General features: G+C 44.5%; 1 protein-coding gene across 4 annotated transcripts in view; it reads right to left on the reverse strand.

Annotated features, from left to right (window-relative positions):
• Window positions 1-25,106, reverse strand: part of PALD1 (phosphatase domain containing paladin 1) — a 193,957-nt gene that overhangs the window by 85,954 nt on the left and 82,897 nt on the right. For all 4 annotated transcript variants that reach the window (XM_045022700.1, XM_045022698.1, XM_045022699.1 and 1 more), the window contains exons 8-14: window positions 14,089-14,240; window positions 12,383-12,479; window positions 10,884-10,988; window positions 3,334-3,429; window positions 2,460-2,594; window positions 1,824-1,940; window positions 1,505-1,684 (exon numbers count right to left, since the gene is read on the reverse strand). In XM_045022700.1, the coding sequence (XP_044878635.1) occupies window positions 1,505-1,684; window positions 1,824-1,940; window positions 2,460-2,594; window positions 3,334-3,429; window positions 10,884-10,988; window positions 12,383-12,479; window positions 14,089-14,240 (882 nt within the window). The remainder of the gene's footprint in view (window positions 1-1,504; window positions 1,685-1,823; window positions 1,941-2,459; window positions 2,595-3,333; window positions 3,430-10,883; window positions 10,989-12,382; window positions 12,480-14,088; window positions 14,241-25,106) is intronic.

Consider the following 25,106-nt stretch of genomic DNA (forward strand, 5'->3'; position numbering starts at 1 on the left):
ATACCTGCCCCTGGAAATTTCCACCACTTGCATCCGAAGAAGTGGGTATTCACCCACGAAAGCTCATGCTGCAAAACGTCTGTTAGTCTATAAGGTGCCACAGGATTCTTTGCTGCTGGTCGTGGGAAGGCGGAGCTGATCCCTGTGCATTTTGGGATTCCCTTCAAGTTCTCCCACAGCCTCCTCAGCTGCCAGGAACAGCATCCTGAGCAGCTCTGTGAGCTCTCCATACTGAGGAATGTCAAAGCAGCACAGCAGTCTCTCCGCCACCCCCACCCCCAACAGCAATCTGCCTGCTGCTGTGTTCCTAGTGCCTGTTCCTAGTGCCGGGCGGAACAGGAGCATTCCAATGATTTTGCTCTTTGTTCCCCAAACGGAGCAGCACATGCAGCACACTCAGCCGTTGGATACTTCCTGGAGCTTTGAAAGGGAAAGGGTGAATGCCTGCAGGGCAGCAGAGATCAAAACAATGAGCAGAACGATCAGGGTAGGCATTGTGGGATACTGGTGGAAGCCAGTTCTGTCGACAAAACAAACAGTAGTGTCTACACTGGCTCTTTGTCAATAATAAAGGGAAGGAAAAAGAAAAAAGTCTCTTGTAGGGGTGGAAGTTTTTTGTTGCGAAAACCAAGTATTTTTCCAACAGACGTCGCATTGCAGTGTGTATGCTTTCACTGTTTTGTTGCCAAAAGGCAGGTTTTGGTGACAAAACTTGGTAGTGTAGACAAGGCCTGAGTGAGGGCAGGTCTTCATACTGATGCAGCTGCGTCACGGTGGAGCTTAAGTGAAGACACTCTTACACTGATGGGAGAGCTTCTCCTTTCAGCGTAGTTAATCCCCTTCCCCGAGAGGTGGAAGCTGTGTTTGGGGAGAGAAGCCCTCCTGTCAACACAGCGCTGTCTACACAGGGAGATAGGTCGGTATAACTATGTCGCTCAGGGGCATGGATTTTCCACACCTCTGAGCAATGTAGTTATACCGATAGAGATTTGCAGTGTAGAGCTGGCCTTAGTTTCCCAGACCTGAAGAAGAGCTCTGTATAAGCTCGAAAGCTTGTCTCTCTCTCCAACAGAGGCTGGTCCAATAAAAGACATTACCTCATCCACCTTTTCTCAGAGAATTTGTGTTAGTTACTCAAGTATTACTACCATGTAGTATTTGCTTTGTAACCACTAGGCAGTTACATATAATGAAAATAAAGCAATACAAGCTGCTCGTGCAAAATGTTACAGGACCAAAATAGCACCAAGACACTTCCTTGTGCCTGCTTCACTGCATTAAGCACCCCTAGTAGCAGTAGAGACTACCACCAAGAACAGTATCAGAGGGGTAGCCGTGTTAGTCTGGATCTGTAAAAGCAGCAAAGAATCCTGTGGCACCTTATAGACTAACAGACGTTTTGCAGCATGAGCTTTCGTGGGTGAATACCCACTTCTTCGGATGCAAGACAGTGGGACCAAGAACAGAAAATGCAGAAGGTGAAGAAGGTGCTGAGAGTGTTCACCTCTAGTTGTTCAGGTGATGTAACAGGCACCGTAATCTGTTGTTCCAGGTTCCCAGGTTCCCGGAGGGTGTAGATTTGTTCGTTCCCTTCCAGCACCACTTCTTCACGGAGGTTTATCCAGGTGATGTGGGAGTACTTCCTCTTTGCATCAGTTAGGTAGCTTAGCACACTTCCAATAGCCTATGGGAAATGGAAACAAAATGAAACTCCCAGCACATACATGTTTCAAACTGCCCTGCACAGGGCACAATCCAGAGTGCAGGACTGAAACCTGGTCACCTCCCCCTGTGCCAGAATCTCCGCCACACTGTGTCCTTACCTTGGAGTTGGGCTGTGCCATCCCATACACAGGCATCTTGGGGACCCTCCGGAAGTTGGCTACCCTCATTTCCTTGACAGTGCTGAGCACATCTGGGGAGAAACGCTCATCCGCCACCTGCAGGAAAACAAAATCAGAGTAAGCTGGAGCCACAGTTTAGATGAAAGCCACATTTCCAATCTCTTGTTTCAGCTAGCACCTTTGCCATCACAGGTCTTCCCAGACAGACTCTCCCAGCTGATCACTCTCCAGATCAGAGTAGCACTCACTAGTAAAACAACCGCCTCCGCCAAGAGCCTCCCACTCCCCTTCAAACACTGCCCAGGCCACTGCAATGTGCACGTCTGACACAAGGGTCGGGATGGGATCGAAGACACAGAGTCAGGCTCAAGATCTCAAACACTCCAAAGCTGAGGGGCACATGGATCAAGGGCTCTGGTTTGGCCCCATCCGCGTGAATTTTCAGTGTAAGCTTATGGAATCATGGGGGGGAAGGGGAGGCGTGCCCTGAAGAGCGTTTGGCTCTGATATACTGTGTGTGGTTCTAGAGAGGCTGAATAAGCCTCACATGCCTACTACGTTGCCTGCGCCCTGCAAAGGGTGGGATCTGCAAGAAGATTTAAGAAGCTCACTCACTAGCACTCGCGTCCCCTTTGTTATCAGTTCCCCCGTCACTGTGAGCTCTGACAGGTTCATGTTCATCTGCAGCCTGTAGAGCTCTGGGTGCCCACACCTCCATCTGCTGAAGTTGAGGGCAAAGGCCAGGGGGTACTATCAGAGAGAGAGAGAGACAGACAGACATGCTTTGTTCAGGAACAGATAAATGCAAGCACTGTACTACACATACATCTTACAGGAATAGCAGCCTTACAGTTAATCCTTACAGGCAGTTCAGAAGAGGACTGAAAGCTCACCGTTCAGGGTTTTTTTTTTTAAATCCCATTTCAGAGCTTCGCACAACCTGACCCTGATATTCACCTTCCTATTCCAGTCCAGACTCAGGCTCAGAGTGATACCATACTCTACAATGGTTTTGTGAGGTGGACAAATGGGAGACAAGGAAAAGGTTTTCAAACCAATTTCACTTGAAAATTAGCCAAGATTTGATTCCATGCTCCACAGGTGAAAAGCTAATACAGCAGTTCACTGAGTCACCACCTGGTGCCTGGGGTTCCTTCGTCGGGGAGATGAAAGGGGACTATTTTCTCAGGAAACGTCATGTGCCATATACACAGTGTGTAGTGGGAGAGGGGGTTGGGCCTCCTTTACCATTGCCCCATGCTCCTAACTGGATTTTACTCCTAGTAATTCATTAGAACTATACCCCCAAAATAAAACCAAGAGCATCTGAAGACACCATGAGGGGGGTCAAAATCAATTGCAGGAAAGTGGCAGAAGCTGGGCTTTCCAGCATCCAGCCCCTCGGCATACGTTTGTTTCCGCCCATAGTGGAGCTACTGAAATGAAGTACTGGGACGAGGTTCCCGAGGAGAATGGGGAGAACACTCACCTGCTCATGAAGGTAGTAGTTGAAAGCAATCAAGTAGAAATAGCGCTCAAGGCTCTGCAAAGTCCTTTGAAGGAAATACTCTTTGGTGCTGCTCCCCTAGAATAAACCATAACAATGGCATTTGTGACAGACTATAGGAGATAGAGCCCATTCAATATGAACTGCAGACTTTAAACATGACCCAAACGCTAAGACCAATGCAGAGTTTGAGTCTGTGAAATGTGTCTCCCCGTAAGCTGTTTGCCTTCAAGGGTGGGGGATCACTTTACACTTGTTGCTGTTTGTGTAGAAGAGAAAACTCAGTAACACGCAAACACTGGCCTATCTCAGAGACCCTAGCTGAGAATGATTAAGACTTATGGCTAAGCATGCAATGTTGGATGGGATACCTGAATAGCATATTGCCTCATGTTCCTGCATAGCTTGGGCTCTGGACAATGCAGGAGTCTTTCCAACTGGATTCAAACTGGTTTGCTATCCTCCGTTTGGTCTGGGGCAATGCAATATCCAAATGTTAGTATGTGACTTAAAACTTTGCAAACCAGCTATAAGAAAGAGGGGTTGTGGTGAGCTCCAGTACTGACACCTTCCTGGGCACGTGGCTTGCAGCTAACAAGTTCAGACACTGACATCTTCTTGTGAGCATGGGTTGATGAGAAGTGAGTGAGAGACAGACAAGGCTATGCCACAGGGGTAACAATGTCATATACTATAATGCAAGTATGGTGGCTGTCTAGTGGTGTTTGCTATTGTATTTGGTGAGTTTATTTCCAATTTGTTTTTATTTAATGCTTCTCTCTTCAGTTTGATAATTTACCAATAAAATCTGCTTTCTTTGAAGGTGACTAGAATTGCATGTGTAGACTTAAGGTGAGGACAAACACTGTAGTGGTGCCTTAAAGACAAAGAGTCTGAACTGTGCTATCATCAAAGGCTAAAATCAAGAGTTGGAGGGAAACAGCATGAGCACCCCATGTTAGCCAAACAACTTGAAGGTCATGTTATAGCACTGTTAAGATAAGATGCCTTCTCAGAGCACTTGAAGGTCAAGTTTTTTCACACAGACACCCCAGGATCACCCAGAAGGTCACAAATATTTGATCACTAAGCAGTCAGATTGCAAATCCAGATCCAGGATGTTATTGAAAATGTTCTAACATTTAGCTGTGTGTTTATAAAGAGATTTCCCTGTAATACTAGGGGAGGGAAGGAGGATTTGGCAAGTGTCACTTGGAAATCTCTGACATTATGTAATTGATTCATGAATATTTACATATTATCCATGAGATAAATCCGGCCCTCTGTCATTTATCAAGAGACTGAGAAGCATGCTTGCGCTGGAAACTCAAAACAAAGTCTGTAATGGTGGGAATATGCCAGGTTTTCATTGATGCTAATATCAATATTAGTGCTATTTTTCCCCAGGTATTTGTTTTGTTTAATTTTCTTTACCACATTTTTAGCTCTGAGGTGAATCTCCTAACACACACACCACAAAAAGTTTTTGTTTTCTCTTAATTTTTTTTATATTACACACTCTCTCTCTCTCTCCCCCCCGCCCCCCCAGCCTCAGGTGACTAGTTTAGCAAAATTAAAAGTAGCTGAGAACTGGATTTCTCAGGGGATTGATAGCAAAGTGTACAGAGGTCACTTCTAGGTCATCAGGTCAAAGCCAGACCAGGTTTGTAATGTCAGAACCTTATTGCCATCTAATGGATGTTTTAATCCATTTCTTGTTCACAGGTGTCCAGATCACAAAAGCCAATGCTTCATTTGACACAAGTTGTCACCCATTCTACCAGTCTGAGCAGGGATGTAAGGAGTGAACACCCCTCTCCATCCGTAGGCATGACCCCTTTTGGTGAGGAGTTGAGGCACATTGGCAGCGAGGTTTATGGAAGTATGTTCTGCTGCTGTCTGTGCCATACTTATTTTCTGTGGACAGAGGATTTCAGACTTCATTTCCGTAGAGTTAGCACCTTTCAGGAACTCTAACTTTTTGGGGGTGAGAGAAAGATTTCCTCTGTGTGCCAAAAAGCCCCAAGAAAACGATCAGGCATATGAAAATTCACTCAATAAGACCCCAGTTCAGCAAAGCCCTTAAGCATATGCTGAAACACCACTGACTGTAATGGAGATGTATTGTTTTCCACAGCTGAGGATCTGGTTCTACATCTATGTATGCAAATATCTCCTACCATCCATCTCTCACTCTCTCTGGTTTCTTTCCTTCCCTCCCTCCCCTTCTGCCCGCAAATGCAGTTCATGTCCAATAAGCAAATTTTCCTTGAGACTTTCCATTGTTTAAAAGTGTTATTGCTACATCTGAACTTCAAATAAACACTCCTCTTGTTTAATTCACAGCAATCCCTGAAAGTTTATTTCCCATTGTCAGTAACGATATATACCAGCCATCTCCCTCCACAGCAAATTACTGCAGTAGGGGCTTGGTATGGGTCTCAGGTAGCTTTAGCTTTTAAAAAACAAAACTGTATCCCCCACATAGGGTAAAAAACCCATCCTCATGCCCATGCCAAAGACTAAACTAGGAAGAGGAGTTCTCCTTCAAATACCACCATCCCAAGTAATAGTGAATGGGAGCACTTCAGATTCCAGCTTTCAGTTTCTGAGTTCCAAAGCCTACCTGTCAGCAGGATGTGTCGCATTTTCTCTTTAAAACAGCAGAAGAAGAAAGCACTTCATATATAGCTACGGCCAAACTTTCATAAAGTGATATCTACATTGTGCCTGAAACTTATAAGAACTCTCCTGCAACTGTGTATGCAAATAGGAATTATATGCAAAAAAACCTATCTGTGCAGATCCAATGGGACATATTTTGTGCAGGAAGTTCAGGTGCATATTTCTGAACACTTAGCCCTAATTGATCACCTTTGGATCAGCCTGGCTGAGAGACCTCATCAGCAAAGCTGAACACTTGAGGCACCAACTCCCAATGCTTGTCTCTTGCTGCCTGGCCAATAGAGGCTGGGAGAGCTTCAGAGGCAGCACATTCAGCCCTTTGGTATGGAGACATACCACATGGCTCAACACTGACTCTGGAAGGTCATGAAGGAGTGATACTGACAGATTTCAAAGGGGGTCCTATCCAGTCACTCCTTGCTGGAAGGATGGTTGCAAGGACACGAAGCCTTAAGGCTGGGGAATATAAAGTGCATGAAAAAGTGGAGCAACCCTCAGGACTCAGAGGGAGATTTCTAACTCTCTGCCCTGCAGCTTAAACATGAATGAAAGATGATCCTCACCTTGTTGCTCTCTCATATTCAGCACTGTGAGGCATCTTCAAATCACTGGCTGGCCAAGAACACATGCCATGCATTACCAGAGAATGCCCACTGAGACATAGGCTACTCATGTGCTGTACAACTCCTCTTTGGGCAGTGAAATATTCCAAATGCTCCTAAAAACAATGGCAGAGGAGTGGGGAGGAGGAAACCAGGACTTCAAGAATTCCTGACAAGACTCACAAAAGTGCCATCAAACACTTTTATTGCTGAATCATAGAAATGTGGGGCTGGAAGAGACCTCAAGAGGTCAGCTAGTCCATCCCCCCATGCTGAGACAGGATTCTTACAGCATCCTCAACAGGTGTTTGCCTAACCTGTTCTTAAAAACCTCCAACGATGGGAATTCCACAGCCTCCCTTGGAAGCCAATCCATAGCTTAACTATAGTTAGAAATTTTTTCCTAAAATCTAACTTCAGTCTTCCTTGCTGCAGATTAAGGCCATTACTTCTTGTCCTACCTCTAGTGGACAGGAAGAACAATTGATCACCCTCCTCTTTATAATAGCCCTTAACATATTTCAAGACTTATCAGGTTCCCCTCTCAGTCTTCTTTTCTCAAGACTAAACAGGCTCCGTTTTTTTAACGTTCTCTCACAGATCAGGTTCTCTAGACCATTTATCATTTTTGTTGCTCTTTGTCCATTTTTTTTTAAGTGTACTGCCCAAAATGGGACACAATAGTTCAGCTGAGGCCTCACCACTGCCAAGCAGAGTGCGACAATTACCTCCCATGTTTTATATATGACGCTTGTTAATACTCCTTAGAATAATATTAGCCTTTTTTGTAACTGCGTCACATTGTTGACTTATATGCATGATCCACTAGCCTCCTGGGTCCTTTTCAGCAGTATGACTACCTAGCCAGTTATTCCCTATTTTGTAGTTGTGCATTTGATTTTAACTTCCCAAGTGTAGTACTTTGGACTTGTCTTTATTGAATTTCATCTTGTTGATTTTAGACCAATTCCTCAATTTATCAAGGTTATTTTGAATTTGAATACTGTCCTCCAAAGTGCCTGAAGACCCTCCCAGCTTGGTGTCATCCACAAACTATATAAGCATACCCTACCATTATCCAAGTCATTAATGAAAATATTGAAAAGTACCAGACCCAGAACAAACCCCTGCAGGACCTCACTAGACATCCTCCCAGTTTAACAGTAAACCATTGAGAACTACTCTTTAAGTATGGTCTTTCAACCAGTTGCACACACACCTTATAGTACTCTCATCTAGACCACATTTCCCTAGTTTGCTTATAAGAATGCCTCACTAAAAATCAAGATAGATCATGTCTACTGCTTCCCACATCCAATAGGACAGTAACACTGTCAGAGAAGGAAATTATGTTGGTGTGCATGATTTTTTTCTGCACAAATCCATGCTGACTATTGCTTAATCACCCTATTATCCTTGAGGTGCTTACAAACTGATTGTTTAATCATTTGTTCTGGTATCTTTTGAGGTATCAAAGTTAGTCTGACTGGTCTATAATTCTCTAGGGCCTCTTTGTTCCAGATCCCTAAATGGCTGCCTCAAGGATTGAACTCACAACTCTGGGTTTAGCAGGCCAATGCTCAAACCACTGAGCTATCCCTCCCGCCAAGTTTGCTTGTCCACTGGATCAAGAATGGAATGATTGGCAGACAGTAGCTTCAGTGATAATTAAATCCAAACTAGATACAATCAGATTCCATTTTACCGATCATTTGGCCTGGCGGTTTGAGAGGTTACTTGCCCGGTCAGGTTCTAGCTCATGCTCCTTGGTGGGCAGAATGAAAACAAACAGCCTATCCACCCCACCTAGGAAGGTGATCTTACAAATAGAGGTAGCAGCCAAGGTCCTCAAGGGACAGCCTTATAAAATGATAGTCTTCTATAAAGCCTCCCCAAGAAAGATAGAACACGTAGTTTGCTGAAGAGAGGAAGTCTTAAGTGATGGTATATGTGATGGTGAGTCTCCTCATATGTTGGTGTAAACCAGCAACAACACCTCTGAAGTCAATGGAGGAACACTGGTTTTACACTAAGGTGCTATGTGGCTCTGATTGTGCACTCACATGGTATTTGCCTCCAGCAAGTACTAACATTTCCCATTTCTTGTCAATCGATCAGGAATATTTCAGCAAGAGGAAAAATAGGATGCTTTTTCTTTTTATTTGCGTTATCTAGGGTTCACTCACATTGCATTGGAGTGGGAGGAGATAGTAAGATATCAGTCCCAATGAAAAGGTAGCAGAAATGGCTTATTCCGAATACTGTAAATTATAAAGCACACCCATAAATTCAGTACAACAACAAATTAATGAAATAGTATTATAGTTCTGACTTCATCCAAGATCAGAAGAGAAGCAGAAAAAAAGCTTTATCCCATTCTTGGTCTTCAGAGGTGCAGCAGCAGGAGTTCAAGCAGAGTGGCGGCTTAATCCTGAACACTGTTATTGTTATGACATTATTGATTCATTAGTCTCTATCCAACCAACAACAGGAGCTCCCATCCCTGGCGTTAGGCACTCCTGACAACTTTCAAGCACACAATAGTAAAAGGAACCACTCCTGCAGTCACCCATCAGCTAAGGATAACCCAGCAACAATAAAGAATCACAACTATTTCCTCAGGGCATAAGCAAGTCAGTGTTATTAACTGGAAATAAAGTAAAGAGCATGTCATTTACATTACAAAGTCATGAAAGCCTCCTCCCTCAGACGCACCTCACTTTTTGACAGGAATAAAATCACACCTGTGTATTTTGACACAACACCTCACCTCAGACAACTACATCAACACCTCATCAGCAGGCATAAGAATTTTCCTTTCCAAAGTGTTCTCTTGGAAGAAAGGAACATTCCTTCTGTTTTCAGCATAAACCTTTGGCAAAGAAACGGTCTTCTGGCTTTAGCACAATCTAATAGCATATATCATCCGTGTTTATAGTGTCTCGTTTACACTTGAATTCCACAGTACATCCTGTTTTTATCTTCAAGCACAGGAGACTTCAAAAGGAAAAATGACAGTATTTCCATCTTTCCATTCTTCTTCAATTCTTCACTCACCCTGTAACTTGCTTCCAATAAATGACAAGTTCACTATCAGGGGATGTACATTAAAGACTCCAAGACCACAGGTAAAATGAGTATGGTTGTCTCAAATGCCCATACTACAAAGAGAACCACACCATTTGGCACAAGTGGCAGCCTCTGCTCAAGAGAATGCCAGGATTGGAAAAAGACAAGCACTGGTAGAACTATGTGGGAGAAATTAACGCAAGCACTGTATTCTCATCCACATTTTTTTGAAGGAACCATAGTATTTTGTCTGTAAACTGGAATAAGACAGGAATCCGATGTAAGAACTGCTCCATTCCCACTGCCACTCCTGCCCCCACATCATACTGAAGGACAGAACTCTCACTATGACACTGCCAAGAACCCCTATAAAAGTCTGTCTGAATTACTAGAGATTGACAACACCACTTCACTCACATACATCACTTTTCATCCATAAGATCTCCAAGTGCTCTATGCAAGAGGTCAGTTTTGTTATACACATGTTACAGATGGGGAAATGAGGCACAGGGAAGGTAAGTGACTTGCCTAAGATCACTCAGCAAAGCAATGGTAGAGCAAGGAACTGAATCCAGGTTTCCGGAGTCCCAGTCTAGTGCCATTATCCCCTAAGCCACCCTGTGTGTGGATTTAAAAGCATGGCTCTCCTCTAAAAAGTGACTTAGTAAAAAAGATCATGCGCTTCCATGTTTATTATCTATCAGTAATTTCCCGATGATAGGTATTCAGTTTACATGGAAAAACAGGTGCTCAATTTACAAGCAAAAGTAGATGTTTACAAAGAAAAATTTGTCAGTCCTTCTCACTCCTAGAGGCACAGCTGTCAGTATGAACACGATTGTGATACAGATATCATCCAGAGAGGTCAATATCCAGTGGACGGGCTGACACCCTTCCTAAATTAGAGGGCAGGAAATTCTTCTTCTGCAAATAATCAAGCTACTGTTTAAAATGTTAAATGAAGCAAGGAGAGCTGTCAATCTGGTGACTTTCATCAGCACAAAATTCACTTCATTTTTTTTTTTAAATAAGTACATCACCTGCACTATCCTATTTGTATTTCACCCCAAAAAGTGCCTATTCTCTTAGTACTAGATTTTTTGTTTTTTGTTAACAAAATATGAATTATTCTCTTCAATAGGCACCATGTTTCTGTAGTTTGGCTCCCTACAGTACCTGAATCTGGTAATCTTCTCCAATCCCTTCCAATTTCTTTTTATACTCATAGATGGCTTCCTTCATGTCATGCATTTCAGAGCAGCAGGAAATGGCACTGTCCACCTTGGAGAGATCAAAAGGGAATTCAGTAACTGAAGGCAAGAGATGAGATTTCACCCTCTCCCAGCTGTTCCTACTTAAGTCAATGAGATTCTTTTTATTGGCCACAGTTGTATCAGAACCCACAATTCCTTGCTCTAATCCATGGTCACTACTTCTGACCTTATGAGAAAGAAACTGCAACTAAGGCCAGGGCTACACTACAGACGTCTGCCAGCATCGCTATGTCAGTCAGTGCTGCAAGGAGGTGTGATCTGTGACAGACAAGCATGCAGGCAAAATCCCCTCATGCAGATGCAGCTATACCAGCAAAGCTGCGCTTTTGCTAGTATAGCTTGTTTCACCCAAGAAGGGGTTGGGAGGAGCATGTGGGAATAAGCTATGACAGCAAAACTGCAGTTTTACTGGCATAAGCTGCATCTACACTAGGAGTGTTTTGCTGGCATATGATCCTCATATTCTTATACTGGTACAGCGCTCCTAGTGTAGACATAGCCTAAGGCCTGGCTCACCCTTGAAAGTTTTACTGGCTATGTCAATTAGGGGTGTGATTTTTGCCAACATTGTCAGAGCATGGTACAGTTAGAGCAGCACAACCCCATTAGTATAGTCACAATTATACTGGTGGTGAGGTGCCTTATACCAGTATAGCTGATTGCTGTTCCCAAAACAGAACAAGCAACATCAGTATAAACACTTTTATACTGATACTACGGGGGTTGTACTGCTCTAACTGTACTGGTACAGTTAAAGCAACAAATCTTTGACATGCCAACAAACTCCCACCTCTGGGTCCACAACAAACCATGTCGCGATACATGGATGTCCACTGAAATATTAGGTGGTTCTTCAATGAGAAATGTTTACAGGCTCCGATGAAAGCTGTGCCCTGACTTCCACACAGAGGAAATAAAGCATTGGCATAAAGCCTATGAGGGGGCTGAGGAACTAGGGAATGCCAGCAGACTCCTCCCCACAAAGCACCTATAACATGGCAGTGCCCCATACTGTCTGAAGAGGAACGCATGATACTAGTTGTTTATAGGTAAAGAGCACAAGGAGAGGATGAAATAGTGACATAAGCATCTCAAACTCCAGGAGATCCATATTGTGCTGGGACTGGCAGCTAAAGTCATCAGTGACCCCTTTGTCTTTGCCATAAGTGTCCCACTATGTACTATACCAGAGCCCCCGGCCACTCAATAGAGGTAATTTTAAATTCTAATTGTTGCTGACATCATATTATGAAGCTGAACACACAGGAAACATGCAGGGGGCAATCCAAGATTTTGTGCTGCAGGACGCATCCCTTCCACACAAGGGATGCATACCTGCCTGAGGGCCACCAGCATGAGATATACCTACACATGTAACCATAACCACAGACACACACTTACCTCCTCAACGATTTGTTGGCCTTTTGGTACCATGTCAATAAAGTTCTGAATAACCTGAAATCGGTCCCTTGACAAAGTATTAGCAGGATGTGGAAGGCTGTAAATAAGGAAGAAAGAAACAGAGTAAGTTTGAAGTTACAGTAACCTTCATCTCTTCTGTCCCCCTTTTGCTTTTCTTTTACATTTATGCCAGTTTAAAATCTTAGAGAAAACTATCCTGTTTCACATAATTCATCCAATCATCCTAGTATCCAGTAGGCAAGATACTGGACAGTAGCTGAGCTTACAAGTGTCTTCCATTTTGAAAGGTTCTGATAGTTTGCTCTATGTTGAAAACAGAGAAATCCTGAGAGAGAGTACTGATTCCAGCACAGCTGCATGCTGTATTTCAAATGGCTTTGGATTAAAGGGATATCATCCATCCATTTGATTGTACTATTTTTATATTATGTATATTTAGAATCCCTTTCCCATGAGCACGCTGTCCATAGTCTTCATTTTTGTTTTCCTCCAGGATGCGTGTTGTTGGCAGGTAATCATCCTAGGCTATTTTGAAGACAGCTGTCAGAGTCTACACAGATAGCATAGCCTCAGTCTGAGCTGCTGCCGCCTGCAAGCCTTCCTCAGAAAGACAGGAGAAACTGCTCCTGGGGAAGCTACAGATAAGGGTATGGTGATGTTCAATCCTAAAGCGGCTCTCTCAGGAGTGGCCCAGAGAGGGGAGTGTATTGTAAATGGCCTGGGAGCCCCTATTCACTGTTGTGTATAAGCTGTTAGAACACACCAGTAAATCAGGCACTGGGTGGAAGGTGATGCTGTGGGGAATAGCCCTCCACACCCTCACAAGACTGCTATTGCTGAGAGCGCTCCCCACCCTCCCAAATATGTTAATGAAGGGGGCCCCAGGCCCAAAATGTCATTTAATGGGAATATAATGAAATCATCAATACCTTTACTCACATTCCGGTCTCTAATACAGAGACCAGAGCACCTACTCTCCTTGTGCACTCTCTGTGGATAGAGTGAATGAGACAGACTGTGCCTGGCTTCTGGAGCAGGTCATGTCGGGAGAGAGACCAGGAATGGAATAGCTGTGGTGCAGTGGCTGAACTGAGCCAGTAGTCAGCCTGTCTCTTTTCGGAGAGATCACACTATGGCCAGGTCTACACTACGGAATTACTTCAGTATAACTACATTGCTCAGGGGTGTGAAAAATCCCCACACCCCCAAGCAACGCAGTTATACCAACCTAAGCACCGAGTAGACAGCACGATGTCAGTGGGAGGGTTCTCCCGCGGATGTAGCTACCACATCTTGCAAAGGTGGATTAACTGTGCTGATGGGTTAACTATCCTGTTGGCACAGAGCGTCTTCACGAAAACGCTACACCTGTGCAGCCGCAACATTGAGTGTAGACCTGCCCTCACACTGTCACACAATCAAAATCACAAAGGTTTGAAAAGGGCCCTGCCCCTTGCAAAAACATTTTTTACAAAAGAATTGATGAAAATTTCTACAGCAATTCAATCCTTCCTGTAAAAAGCACCCTCAATACATGCATCCTTAGCAATTAACATGCGAGGGTTGTTCTTAAATACAAGTTCGTTATTTAAGAAGCTCTGGTACTAAAGGAAGCCCTCGGCGCTCTCCTCCCCATTTCATTCCACCAGCTATCTAAAAGGGGAGGGGGGTGAAGGCATGCTTACTCTTGTTTCTGTGCTGCCCCCTTGCGATGATAAAGCACCAGAGTGCCTAAGACCATGGCGAGGTTGGTCCTGCCAACGCCAGTCTGACAGCTGAAGAGTAAAGCAGGAGGCAGTCTGCTGGAGTCCTGGAGCAAGAGCAGGTTTGGACTCTCCTATAAATGAGAGAGAGACAAATGTATCATCTCTCACACAGACCATCATAAAATGCTTCACAGTGAATACATTCAAGCAGCAAGGAGACTACAGTACGCAGCTCAGTATTTATAAGACAAACATTAAAATAATATTACTTGGTGCTTCCACAGTTCCATCTTGAGATCTCAAAGATCATTACAAAGGGAGTTCAATATCATCGTCATCATTTTCACTTGGGGAAACAAGGGGATGCAGAAATTAAATGACTTGGGTCACACTCACACTCTGAGTGGGTCAGTGTCAGAGCTGGGACCAGAACTCAGGGTATGTCTACATCTGAGGTGGGATTCCCAGCTTGTATAGACATACCCCTGCTAGTTCTGCTCAAGCTAGTGCCTAAATCAGCAGCGTGTCTGCAGCCACACAGGCAGCTTCTTGGAATAGCTGCCCAAGTACATACCCAGGGACTTTATTCTGGTGACCAGCCCATGCCGCCACAGACACAGCTATTTCTAGGCACTAGCTCAAGCACAGCTAGCGTGGATACATCTACATGAGCTGGAAATCACACCTCCCTGCTCAAAGATAGATGTACCCTCAGATTGCCTGACTCAGTCTTGTGCTTTGACCACTAGACCATGTCACCTTCCTGGACTCTGTAGCTCTCAGAGCTTGAATTAAAGAGGAGCTCAAAAGCCAAGTTTTGCAGACAGCAACTGAGTGGATGGGAACTGGGATGGTTAGAGACCAAAAAGGATCTATTTGTTCCCTGAAAGTACATCTGGGGACAAATACCAGTCACCAGAGGATTCCTGAAATGGGATCTGAGCAGGTGGGAAGTCACTAAGGCACAGAATGACAAATAGAAAGGCACAAGGTTAACCACAGAGGATATGTTTTGCCATTTTAGCTGCTTATTTTGCATGGTCAAGTACTTCCATGAGGGAATGAGACAGCGCATCAGATTGCTCACAAACATAGGATGGTGCCTTCTGGCATCAAAATCTATGAGCACAGAATCATAGAACTGGAAGGGACCTCGAGAGGTCATCTAGTCCAGTACCCTGCACTCAAGGCTGGACTAAGTATTATTTAGCATGTAACTTCACCAAAAATAAGACACATACCTAAGACTGCACTGAAGAAAATCAGAAAACAAAATCAGTGGCTTTGCCAGGCAGATAATACAGAAGTGTGCTTTGAGAGAAGTGTTAAATGACAGAGGTAGAGTTTTGCCATGAGACGTGAACTGCCCTCTTTTGATGCTATTTGACTGGGCACCCACTGCTTCTCCCTTCCTACTGACACTCACATTATTAAACTTAAGGGGTGAAACCCTGGCCTCACTGAAGTAAATGGCAATGAACTGTTTCCCAAGCATTTCCATGGCAAATCCCACAGGGAAGTGCCCCTTGGAATTTGATTTAGCTTATAAAGGAGCAAGGGAGCAAAGGAAGAACAAATGGGATAGATGGGTTGGCTAGGAAAGTTTCAAACTAATGTAGCCTCTTAAAAAAAAAAAAAAGAGCTTAGGATACTCTGGGCAAGATTCTGCAGCGTACGTGTAATGTTCAATTCTGAAACGTAGAAAAATCCTTTATGACATGGGCGACTAGTAACTGCTGATAGCAAGGGGGCACAATTTAAAGATTACGGTGGTATGCAGCAGGGTTCAAGGCAGGTACTCATGAGACAAAGGCGTTTTGGTTTCTAGCGCTACTTTTGATGTCATGTTTTACGATACTATGTAATAGCAGATGGAGACTGTTCTAAAAGAAAGCTACATATGAACAAAAGCTGTGATTCTATGTCTCGTACGTGCATTACAAATCTTAAGAAAGTTGTCCTGATATACGGCTAGTATTAAGGCTAATTTGTACGTTAATGACACTTAAATTTCTTTTTTAAAAACAGTAACAGGAAGTAGCCGTGTTAGTCTGTATCTACAAAAGCAACAAGGAGTCCGGTGGCATCTTAAAGACTAACAGATTTATTTGGGCATAACATAAGCTTTTGTGGATAAAAAACCTCACTTCTTCAGATAAAGCGGGGGGGAGAGGAAAAAAGAGCACTCAGAAATTCTTAGGCATTCTGTCATTTGCTTCTTTGGTGTGCTCACTATTACCTTGGAATAAAGTGCCAGAATCAGTCTTATGAATAAATATAACCCCAACACAACTACATACAGATTTATAATTACAACCAAACCAAGTGAGGTTTTGATAGAAAAATGATCCATCTTTATTTTATTAAAAACACTGTTTGGAGTGAAGTCCTATCCCTCGTTCACATTCCCAAACACTAAGATGATAAATGATTTATACTAGCACACTAGATGCATAAGCAGAGAGCTGTCCCTTAGGTCTGTAATATCAGGGACAGATAGTGGTGTGATCATCTTAGACCAGGTTTATTTCCTCTGTCATCACTGACTTGCTACTTTCTGTTTGGCTTTGGGAGCAGAGCAAATCTATTGCATCTCTCCACCAGACACCAGGTTCTCTTTAGCAGCCCCGTTTTTGGACACCTATTGTGTTGCTCAGTCACTTCAATTATACATTTGACCTGCTTGCTTTATGGCTTAAGCCTTCAATTTCTCTTTTCATTTTAGTTTTTGTTACACTAAAGTACAGGGAACAAACAATAACTAACTGAATGTTTGCTGAGGATTTCTGGAACAATGTAAGCCATATGATATTTTTGCTGCAGTACAGAAAAAGAATTAAATCTACTAGGCCAATTTTACCCCTGGTGTAATTTCACTGGAGTCAGTGGAATTACAACAGATTAACTGTATCCCTAGCTTTCAAAGTGCAACAAATATGCCATACCTTTCAATACCTCACTTTATACAATACAGTATAGCATACCTTCCAATACCCCACTGTACACAATAGAGCATGCCATCGAATACCCCACGCTGTATACAGTATTTTCAAAGCTTGTAATTTATAAGTCCCTATTAAGTATCCATGTATTGTAATAGAAATAATATTGAAGTATGTATCCATGCAACACTCAGCCACTGCAGGGATGGGTGCAGTAAGGTGACCCAGGATCTCTGCACACCTGTTGTGTACTTTGCACCTGGTGAGAGAGAGAAGCTAACACTTTGTCCTTATCCTTTCTTGGCAAACTCTTTGCAGTGAAAACATTACCATCACTGCTACTTTCTGTATTTCCAATGTGAGCTGGAAGTGGCTCTCTTGTTACATAGCAAGGCCACCAAAATGCTACTATAGGAATAGGGCGCATACAGAAACCAGAGTGCTAATGCAAACAAACCATGTGACCTGTCCAAACTTCTTCAATCAAAAGACTTTACATAGGAAATGAGGTGCCACCTCGGAACGTGCTGCTAAGGGCATAGCGTGAAAGGAGGCCATCAGCTAAACATGCTGTACAGCTCTTGCAGCATTAGATACAAATCACACTCCCAGCAAAAACAGGAGAGGGGGTTGTGGCTCTCAGAGGAGTCTAGAGTCAGCAACTGCTTCTGTCTCAAGGCTAGGAGAGAGGGTGAATAATGAAAATCAAAAGACACATTGCTGGAAAACACACCCACAGTCCTGCTTGCTGTACAATAGAGCAATTTCCCTCTTTAAAGCCTATACCTTCGGGAAGACTAGAATGTGGGGATATGACATTAACCCACCCTGTCTAGACTAGGAAATCGTTTGTATTGAAAAACGTGAAATTCAAGCATGTTCGCAAACACGTTTTTAAACACTGCCTATTTTCCAAGTTTAGACCTGCCCATTCAGAAGAGAGGCAAGGAAACAAGGAAGGGGCATTGGGCATGTTAGAAAGTCCCAGTTCAAACCACTTGAGCATCCAACCAGAGAGCTCAAGCAGTTACACTCCATCCCAGAGAACTCATCTGGCCCATGGCCTTGAGCTGCTCCTGTCAACTCCAATAGTAGGGGCCTTAGCAAGGTGAAGTTCACTTGTCTGCAGACACGATGGCATGAACAGAAAATCCCTGGGAATTGTGGTCCTACCATATTTAATCCTAAGGGATTGATCATGTAAGGGAGGAAATCCAGGGTATTTTAATTCTGACCTGGGATTCTGGGATGGCAATGGAGTGAGTGAGCAAGCCACCACTAGATACATAGATTCTACCCCACTCTTTTCCTACAGGCCAGAGAGGTGCTCAGCGCTTCTCTTTGATTCAGATGCCTGCCCATCCATCCAGGACACATGGCTGTTTCCTTGCTACTGCCACCTCACCCCACCAGACTCCCAACCCTGGCGTATGCTGCCCATGATCCCCACAATCATCCCCATGTCCGCAGCAGCCCTCCCCTGAGCCCTCCCATTTTGCCCCATCACTGCAAGAAAGACGCTCACCAGAGCAGGGCACACTACCTGAGCACAGCTGTGACTCCCCACCCCCTCTGGAATGGGCCCCCTACCAGCCATCTGGGGAGGGGCATGTGAGCATACATGCCCCTCTCTAGCTTCATCCCTGCTTTATGACATGGTCACGCTGACAATTACAGTCTCTCTATGATGAGCATAAAACAAAAGCAAACTAAGCAAGTCAGAGTGTTTGATCTTTGGAATTCTTCTAGCACAAGTCTCCTGATTTTCAGGGCAGAGCATAAGGCCCATCTCAGCTCTCAAGCTTTTGTCGTAAATGCTGTTTGGGAGAATGTTGGAGTTTTGGGGGTTTTTTTGTTTGTTTTTTTAATTATTACAAAAGCTGCAGAAATTAGGTCCTCTCTGCGTCACAGCTGATGTCTGCACATTGAGTTGTTACTATTAGGTGCCTTTTATAAATTAGATTAATAAAAAATAAATACACTCAAAGTAAATCAGCTGAACTAGGAAGTGCAGAAATAGCATTTCTACCAAGTAAAGCAGTCATCTTGTGCTCTGGGTCTCAAGTAGGGAATGTCTTCACTGGGACCAAAAATCATTTCCAAAGAGAAAAAGCAAATTCCCCAAACCATCTTGAAAGTTGCATCTCCCGGTTCCTGCCTTTTGGCCTCTTCACACTCTCTAATTAGCCTGTGAAGTAATTAAAGCAAATGAGAGTGCTCAATTCTTCACCTGCGTTGCGCTGCTCATTACCATGGAATTATGATGTGCTCTCAGTGAGATCCGACCTCAGGTCAACCCTGAGGTTTCAAGGGTGGATCACTCCAAAATTGCTCAGTTCCGTATATTCACCCTGAAACTCTAGCTGTGCCCACTAGTGGTGGATTAGCCACTGGGCCAATGGGCCCATGCCCAGGAGCCCCAGCCAATTGGGGAGCCCTGAAAAAATAGGCACCCCCACATCTGGCTTGCCCCTCCCTGCCTGGCACTCCTCCGCACCGGGCGGGCAGAGTGGGGCAACCCCCACACTCCAACCCTGCAGGAGTGTGGGGGGGAGCTGCAGGTGAAAGGAGTTGGGGAGGGGCCCCCACTGGCTCTGGCCCACGGCCCCACAAAGCCCTAATCTGCCCCGGTGCCCACTGTTGGAAACAGGATACGGGGTTAGATTTGTCTGACAGAGAGTGTGACAAAATACACCCTTTTATTCACACCCTACACAGTATTGTAATAATCTTTGTACAAGATTTGCTTTGTGAGATATCATTTGAAGCCTAATAATTCACTGAACAATAACATGATGTTGAAATGTATGTCATAATATTAAATATAAAGTTAAACATAAACGGAAATTAGGTCTGAAATGTGTTTGTTTACCAAACAAGCCTAGATAAACCAGTTTCTCAAAGACAAAAGAAGATGATGCCTCTAGCCAGGTGTCATCAAAGTTGATGGGCAATCACCTATCAAGCAGCCATTCTTTGGTGTGCGGGGGAGTAGGGGGAGGAACAAATAGATCTGCATCTAAGCCCTGGTCTACACACAGCCCCGGGGTCGAACTAGGGTACGCGAATTCAGCTACGTGAATAACGTAGCTGAATTCAAACTACCCTAGTTCGAATGACTTACCCGTCCAGACGCCGCGGAAGCGAACTCCGCGGCTCCAAGGTCGACTCCGCCAACTCCTCCTGCCGCGGTGGAGTACCAGAGTCGACCGCGGCGCTTCCGGAGTTCGAACTATCGCGTCTAGATCAGACGCGATAGTTCGAACTCCGAGAAGTCGAACTCGCCGCGTCGACCCGCGCGGTAAGTATAAACGTACCCTTAGCAAACAACAGCATGAAATCTCTTTCACCACAAGTCTCCATAACTCCAACTTCACACCGGGAATGAACTTTACCTAAGTTAGGAAAATGCATTTCAAAGGGGGACTGGACTATAACAGTGAGGGACAAAAACACTCCAAGGTCTCTCCCGCTCTCTCTTTCACCTAAGAAAACAAAAGAAACAGCCTTTTGACTTTGCGAGCAGATCCTTGCCTAAGCATTCAATCAGCAACGTTACTGGGAACGTGTGGTAAGGGACTTCACCTTGAACCGAGTCTAGTTTGTTAAGTTTTAGTAGTTGGAAGCATTTTACCTTTATTTCTCTTGTAACTTTTTCTGATTTTAATGCTTTACATTTGTTCTCACTTAAAACCTATCTTCTTATACATTTGTTTTATTCTTTAATCAAGGCTAATCCAGAGTTGTGAACTGGGTGGGGAATTCCATTTAGGGTGGCAAACTGTTGTATCTTTAGAGGGGTAATGGACCTAATATATCTGGACTGTCCAAGAGAGGCTGGACAGTGCAGTACACGCAATTTGGAGGAAAACCTGAGACTGGGAGTGTGTTCGGGTCACCCTGCAAGTGGTAACCCAGGCTGGTGGAAGCTTAGTGTGTGTCTGCCAGCCACACATCAATCTGCAGCTATATACAGACACTGAGGGTGTTACCTGCATGCTGGAAGGCTGTTTATGAGTGGTCAAGGGGAGAGATAGAAAGCATTGAGAGACACCCAAATTTGCCAGGCATGGGTGAGACAGCCCCTCACTGGTCTTGATTGCACCCTGCAGAATGTCATACCAAGTACAACAGCTCCTAATTTACAGGACTGATGAGAATTAAGCAGGAGTAAGTGGTTAAGTGAGCTCTAGTCCAAAAGAAGCTACCACACCTAGGTCAAGACATCTGGAGACAGTCTATCCAAATTACAAGTAGCAGAGAAATTAATAGCTAAAGTAAATAGTTTAGGGAGAAAAAAGGCAGAGTAGGAGGTGATGGAAGCAAAGAGAAAATATATTTTGTATTTCATTTGGTCTTATGGGAACAAGAAGCACTTAGAGCTCTCTACAAAAATGGTGAGGTTTCCAACCAGTTGAGCATGCACCCTGCTACATCCAGCTCCAAAATAGACAGAGCACAAAGGAGAATGTGTGAAAGAACATGAAGCAGGATGAAAAAGTTTTGGAAAAACACAAGCCCTCAGCATGCACCTCAAACAGGAACTAAGATAAACACAGGTTGCAGTTTTTCTAATACAGTGCGTCAGAGTAAGAACAGCCTGGTCTACACTAGGCGTTTAAATCGGTTTTAGGAGCGTAAAACCGATTTAACGCCACAACCGTCCACACTAGGAGTCACCTTATATCGATTTTAATGGCTCTTTAAACCGGTTTCTGTACTCCTCCCTAACGAGAGGAGTAGCGCTAGTATCGGTATTACCATATCGGATTAGGGTTAGTGTGGCCGTTGATCGACGGTATTGGCCTCCGGGCGGTATCCCACAGTGCACCACTGACCGCTCAGGACAGCAATCTGAACTCGGATGCAGTGGCCAGGTAGACAGGAAAAGCCCCGCGAACTTTTGAATATTTCCTGTTTGCCCAGCATGGAGCTCCGATCAGCACGTGTGGCGATGCAGTTAAAAATCAAAATAAAGAAGGAGCTCCCGCATGGACCATGCGGATGTGATCGCAGTAAGGGCAGGCAAATCTGTTCTATCAGCGCTCCGTACAGAAGACGAAATTCAAAATCATTTTTTTAAAATCTCCAGACAGACGCCATAGCAGGGGCTCAGCGCACTGCTGCGTGACAAGCATAACGGAAAGCCAAAGAATCAAATGGACGCTCATGGACTGGAGGACTCAAGCTATCCCACAGTTCCTGCAGTCTCCGAAAAGCATTTGCATTCTTGGCTGAGCTCCAAATGCTTCTAGGGTCAAACACCGTGTCCGCGGTGGGTCAGGGCATAGCTCGGTAATTTACGCACCCCCCCCCCACCCCCAGAAGTGAAAGGGAAAACAATCCTCTCTTGACTCTTTTACATGTCACCCTATCTTTACTGAATGCTGCAGATAGACGCGATGCTGCAGCCGTCAACACTAACATCCTCACTCCCCCCCCCGCCATGGGTGGCTGATGGTGCAATACGACTGATACCCGTCCTCGTCATCAGTCTATTGGCACATGGGGCAGTGCAAAAGGGCTGGTAACCATGCCGACTAGCATCAGTGAGGTCAATCAAGGGCGCCTGGCCCTAATTTTTCCTTGTAGATGGTGCAGTATGGCTGGTAACCATCCTCATAATAGCAACAGGGGGCTGAGCTCCATCAGCCCCCACCCTTCATGTGTAAAGAAAAGATTCAATTGCCCCTGGACTAGCAGAGGGATGCTGGGCTCCTCTTCTCCACACTCCTTACTCTCCTGTCTGGACTATCATAGCAGCTGGAAGCTGCCTTCCACTCATTTCTCACTAACAAGTCACTGTGTCTTATTCCTGCATTCTTTATTAATTCATCACACAAGTGGGGGTGCAATGCTATGGTAGCCCAGGAAGGCTGGGGGAAGAACGGAATCAACAGGTGGGGCTGTTGCAGGAGCACCCCCTGTGAATAGCATACAGCTCATAATTTCTGTGGGATCTGACACAGAGCAGCTGTGCTCTCTGGCTCTATGATACAGTGGTTCTCTAGTACACTTGCCCATATTCTAGGCAGGACTGATTCTATTTTTAGATACCAAAAAGGAGGGATTGACTCAGGGAGTCATTCCCAATTTTGGCTTTTGCGCCCCTGGCTGATCGGCCAGGGGCACTTATGACAGCAGCAAATGGCACAGTGCAAAAGGACTGGTAACCATGACCATCTTATTACCAATTTATGGTATGGTAGATGGTGCAGTATGGCTAGTAACCATCTCTGCTATCATGCAAAAGCAAAAGCATGCTTCTGTGTAGCGCTGCTGAATCGCCTCTGTGAGCGGCATGTATTACACATACGGTGACAGTCACAAAAGGCAAAACAGGCTCAATGATTGCCATGATATGGCATCTGCCAGGGCAATCCAGGGAAAAAAGCCGCGAAATGCTTGTCTGCCGTTGCTTTCCCAGAGGAAGGAGTGACTGACGACATTTACCCAGAACCACCCGCGACAATGATTTTTGCCCCATCAGGCACTGGGATCTCAACCCGGAAGTTCCAAGGGGCGGGGGAGGCTGCGGGAACTATGGGATAGCTACGGAATAGCTACCCACAGTGCAACGCTCCAGAAATCGACACTAGCCTCGAACCGTGGACGCACACCACCGATTTAATGTGTTTAGTGTGGCCGCATGCACTCGATTTAATAAAATCTGTTTTACAAAACCGGTTTATGCAAATTCGGAATAGTCCCGTAGTGTAGACGTACCCAGAATATGACTACATCTGAAGCAAAATGAATTCAAAGCAGCTGTTTATCACTTAGGATTGAGACAATTTGAGTCTCAACACACACAAAAAATCTCACTCTAAAGCAGATTTTGGTACCAAGAAAGCATTAGTGACATTTTCATTGGTTCCTAGAAAAAAAGCTTTGTTCCACTCTCCTTAAATCCTACTGAAAAAAAAAATCTTATTTGAAATTAACACAAAATATACACATTTTCCTAGGGGCTATTGCTTTGTATAGCCACACACAGGGGTTGAGCCAGGCAAAAGATGAGTGGTTATTTGTGGGTGAGAGTTCTCTGCTGAGAAGTGCCAGAACAGCAGCCCTGAAGACTCAATCCCTCAGTTTATCCATGGAACAGATACAGCACAAGCAGTAGCAGTGCTAGCTTCCCCTGCAATATTCCACCAACGTACCTCACCTTCACCTGAAGAGACCACCTCTAAGGATCACTCTCCCCACCATAGTGCCAAATATAATGAAGGCCACTGTTAACCAGGAACAGAACTAAGGTCTCCAACTCAATTCAGAGGCCAATGAACAGTCACAAGACGGCAAAAACTTTTGACCACTATGAATCCAAGCCAGACGTGCATCAGTAATGTAGAGTATCCCAAACATGATTTTCAAACCCCAAGTTACTTTAAGCATTGTAAGAGCCCCAGAGGCAAACAACCATTCCTGAGAACTTTGCGATAAAGAGCCAGAGTGCTGTGCTCTTGGCATTTCTCACACACTCCACTTGTGTGTCAGAGCTTGGATCAATCCCATCAGTAACTATGGAAACCACTTTGGGACTGGATTCAATCCAACTGTGCCATACTGTTGCTCATCATGACAGGTGCTCCTTCCTGAACCACAAGGGTTCAGCACTGTATTTCTGGCCAGCTACCACAAAGATAGAAGCTTCGAAAGAAGTTTAAAAATAGACACACACGCTTGCCAACAGGTTGGGATGTGGATCTGGAGTTGTGGCAACTAACGTTAAACCCATTCAATAAGTGCACATTAAGCAGGCCACTGGGCTTCTGCTTAACACATGACCTCAGGGAGTCCTTCGCCCTAACCCAGGCTCAGCCACTGACTCATCATGTGCCCTTCACCAAGTCATTTGCCTCCCTCTTAAGCCTTATCTCAGGAGGGAACCTAGCTTAAAAAACAAAAACAAAAACCAGAAACCTCACTAAAAATCAGATGTTGCATCTGATCCAAGTAGCTTCTCTGGGGGCTAATAAACAACAAGCAGGTGGCAGCTAGTGAAGGAATTTCTGCTAGCATGACCAGAAAGACTAGCAGCAATCTGATATT

The sequence above is a fragment of the Mauremys mutica genome, chromosome 7 (genome assembly GCF_020497125.1).
Source record: "Mauremys mutica isolate MM-2020 ecotype Southern chromosome 7, ASM2049712v1, whole genome shotgun sequence".
Lineage (NCBI taxonomy): Eukaryota > Metazoa > Chordata > Testudines > Geoemydidae > Mauremys > Mauremys mutica.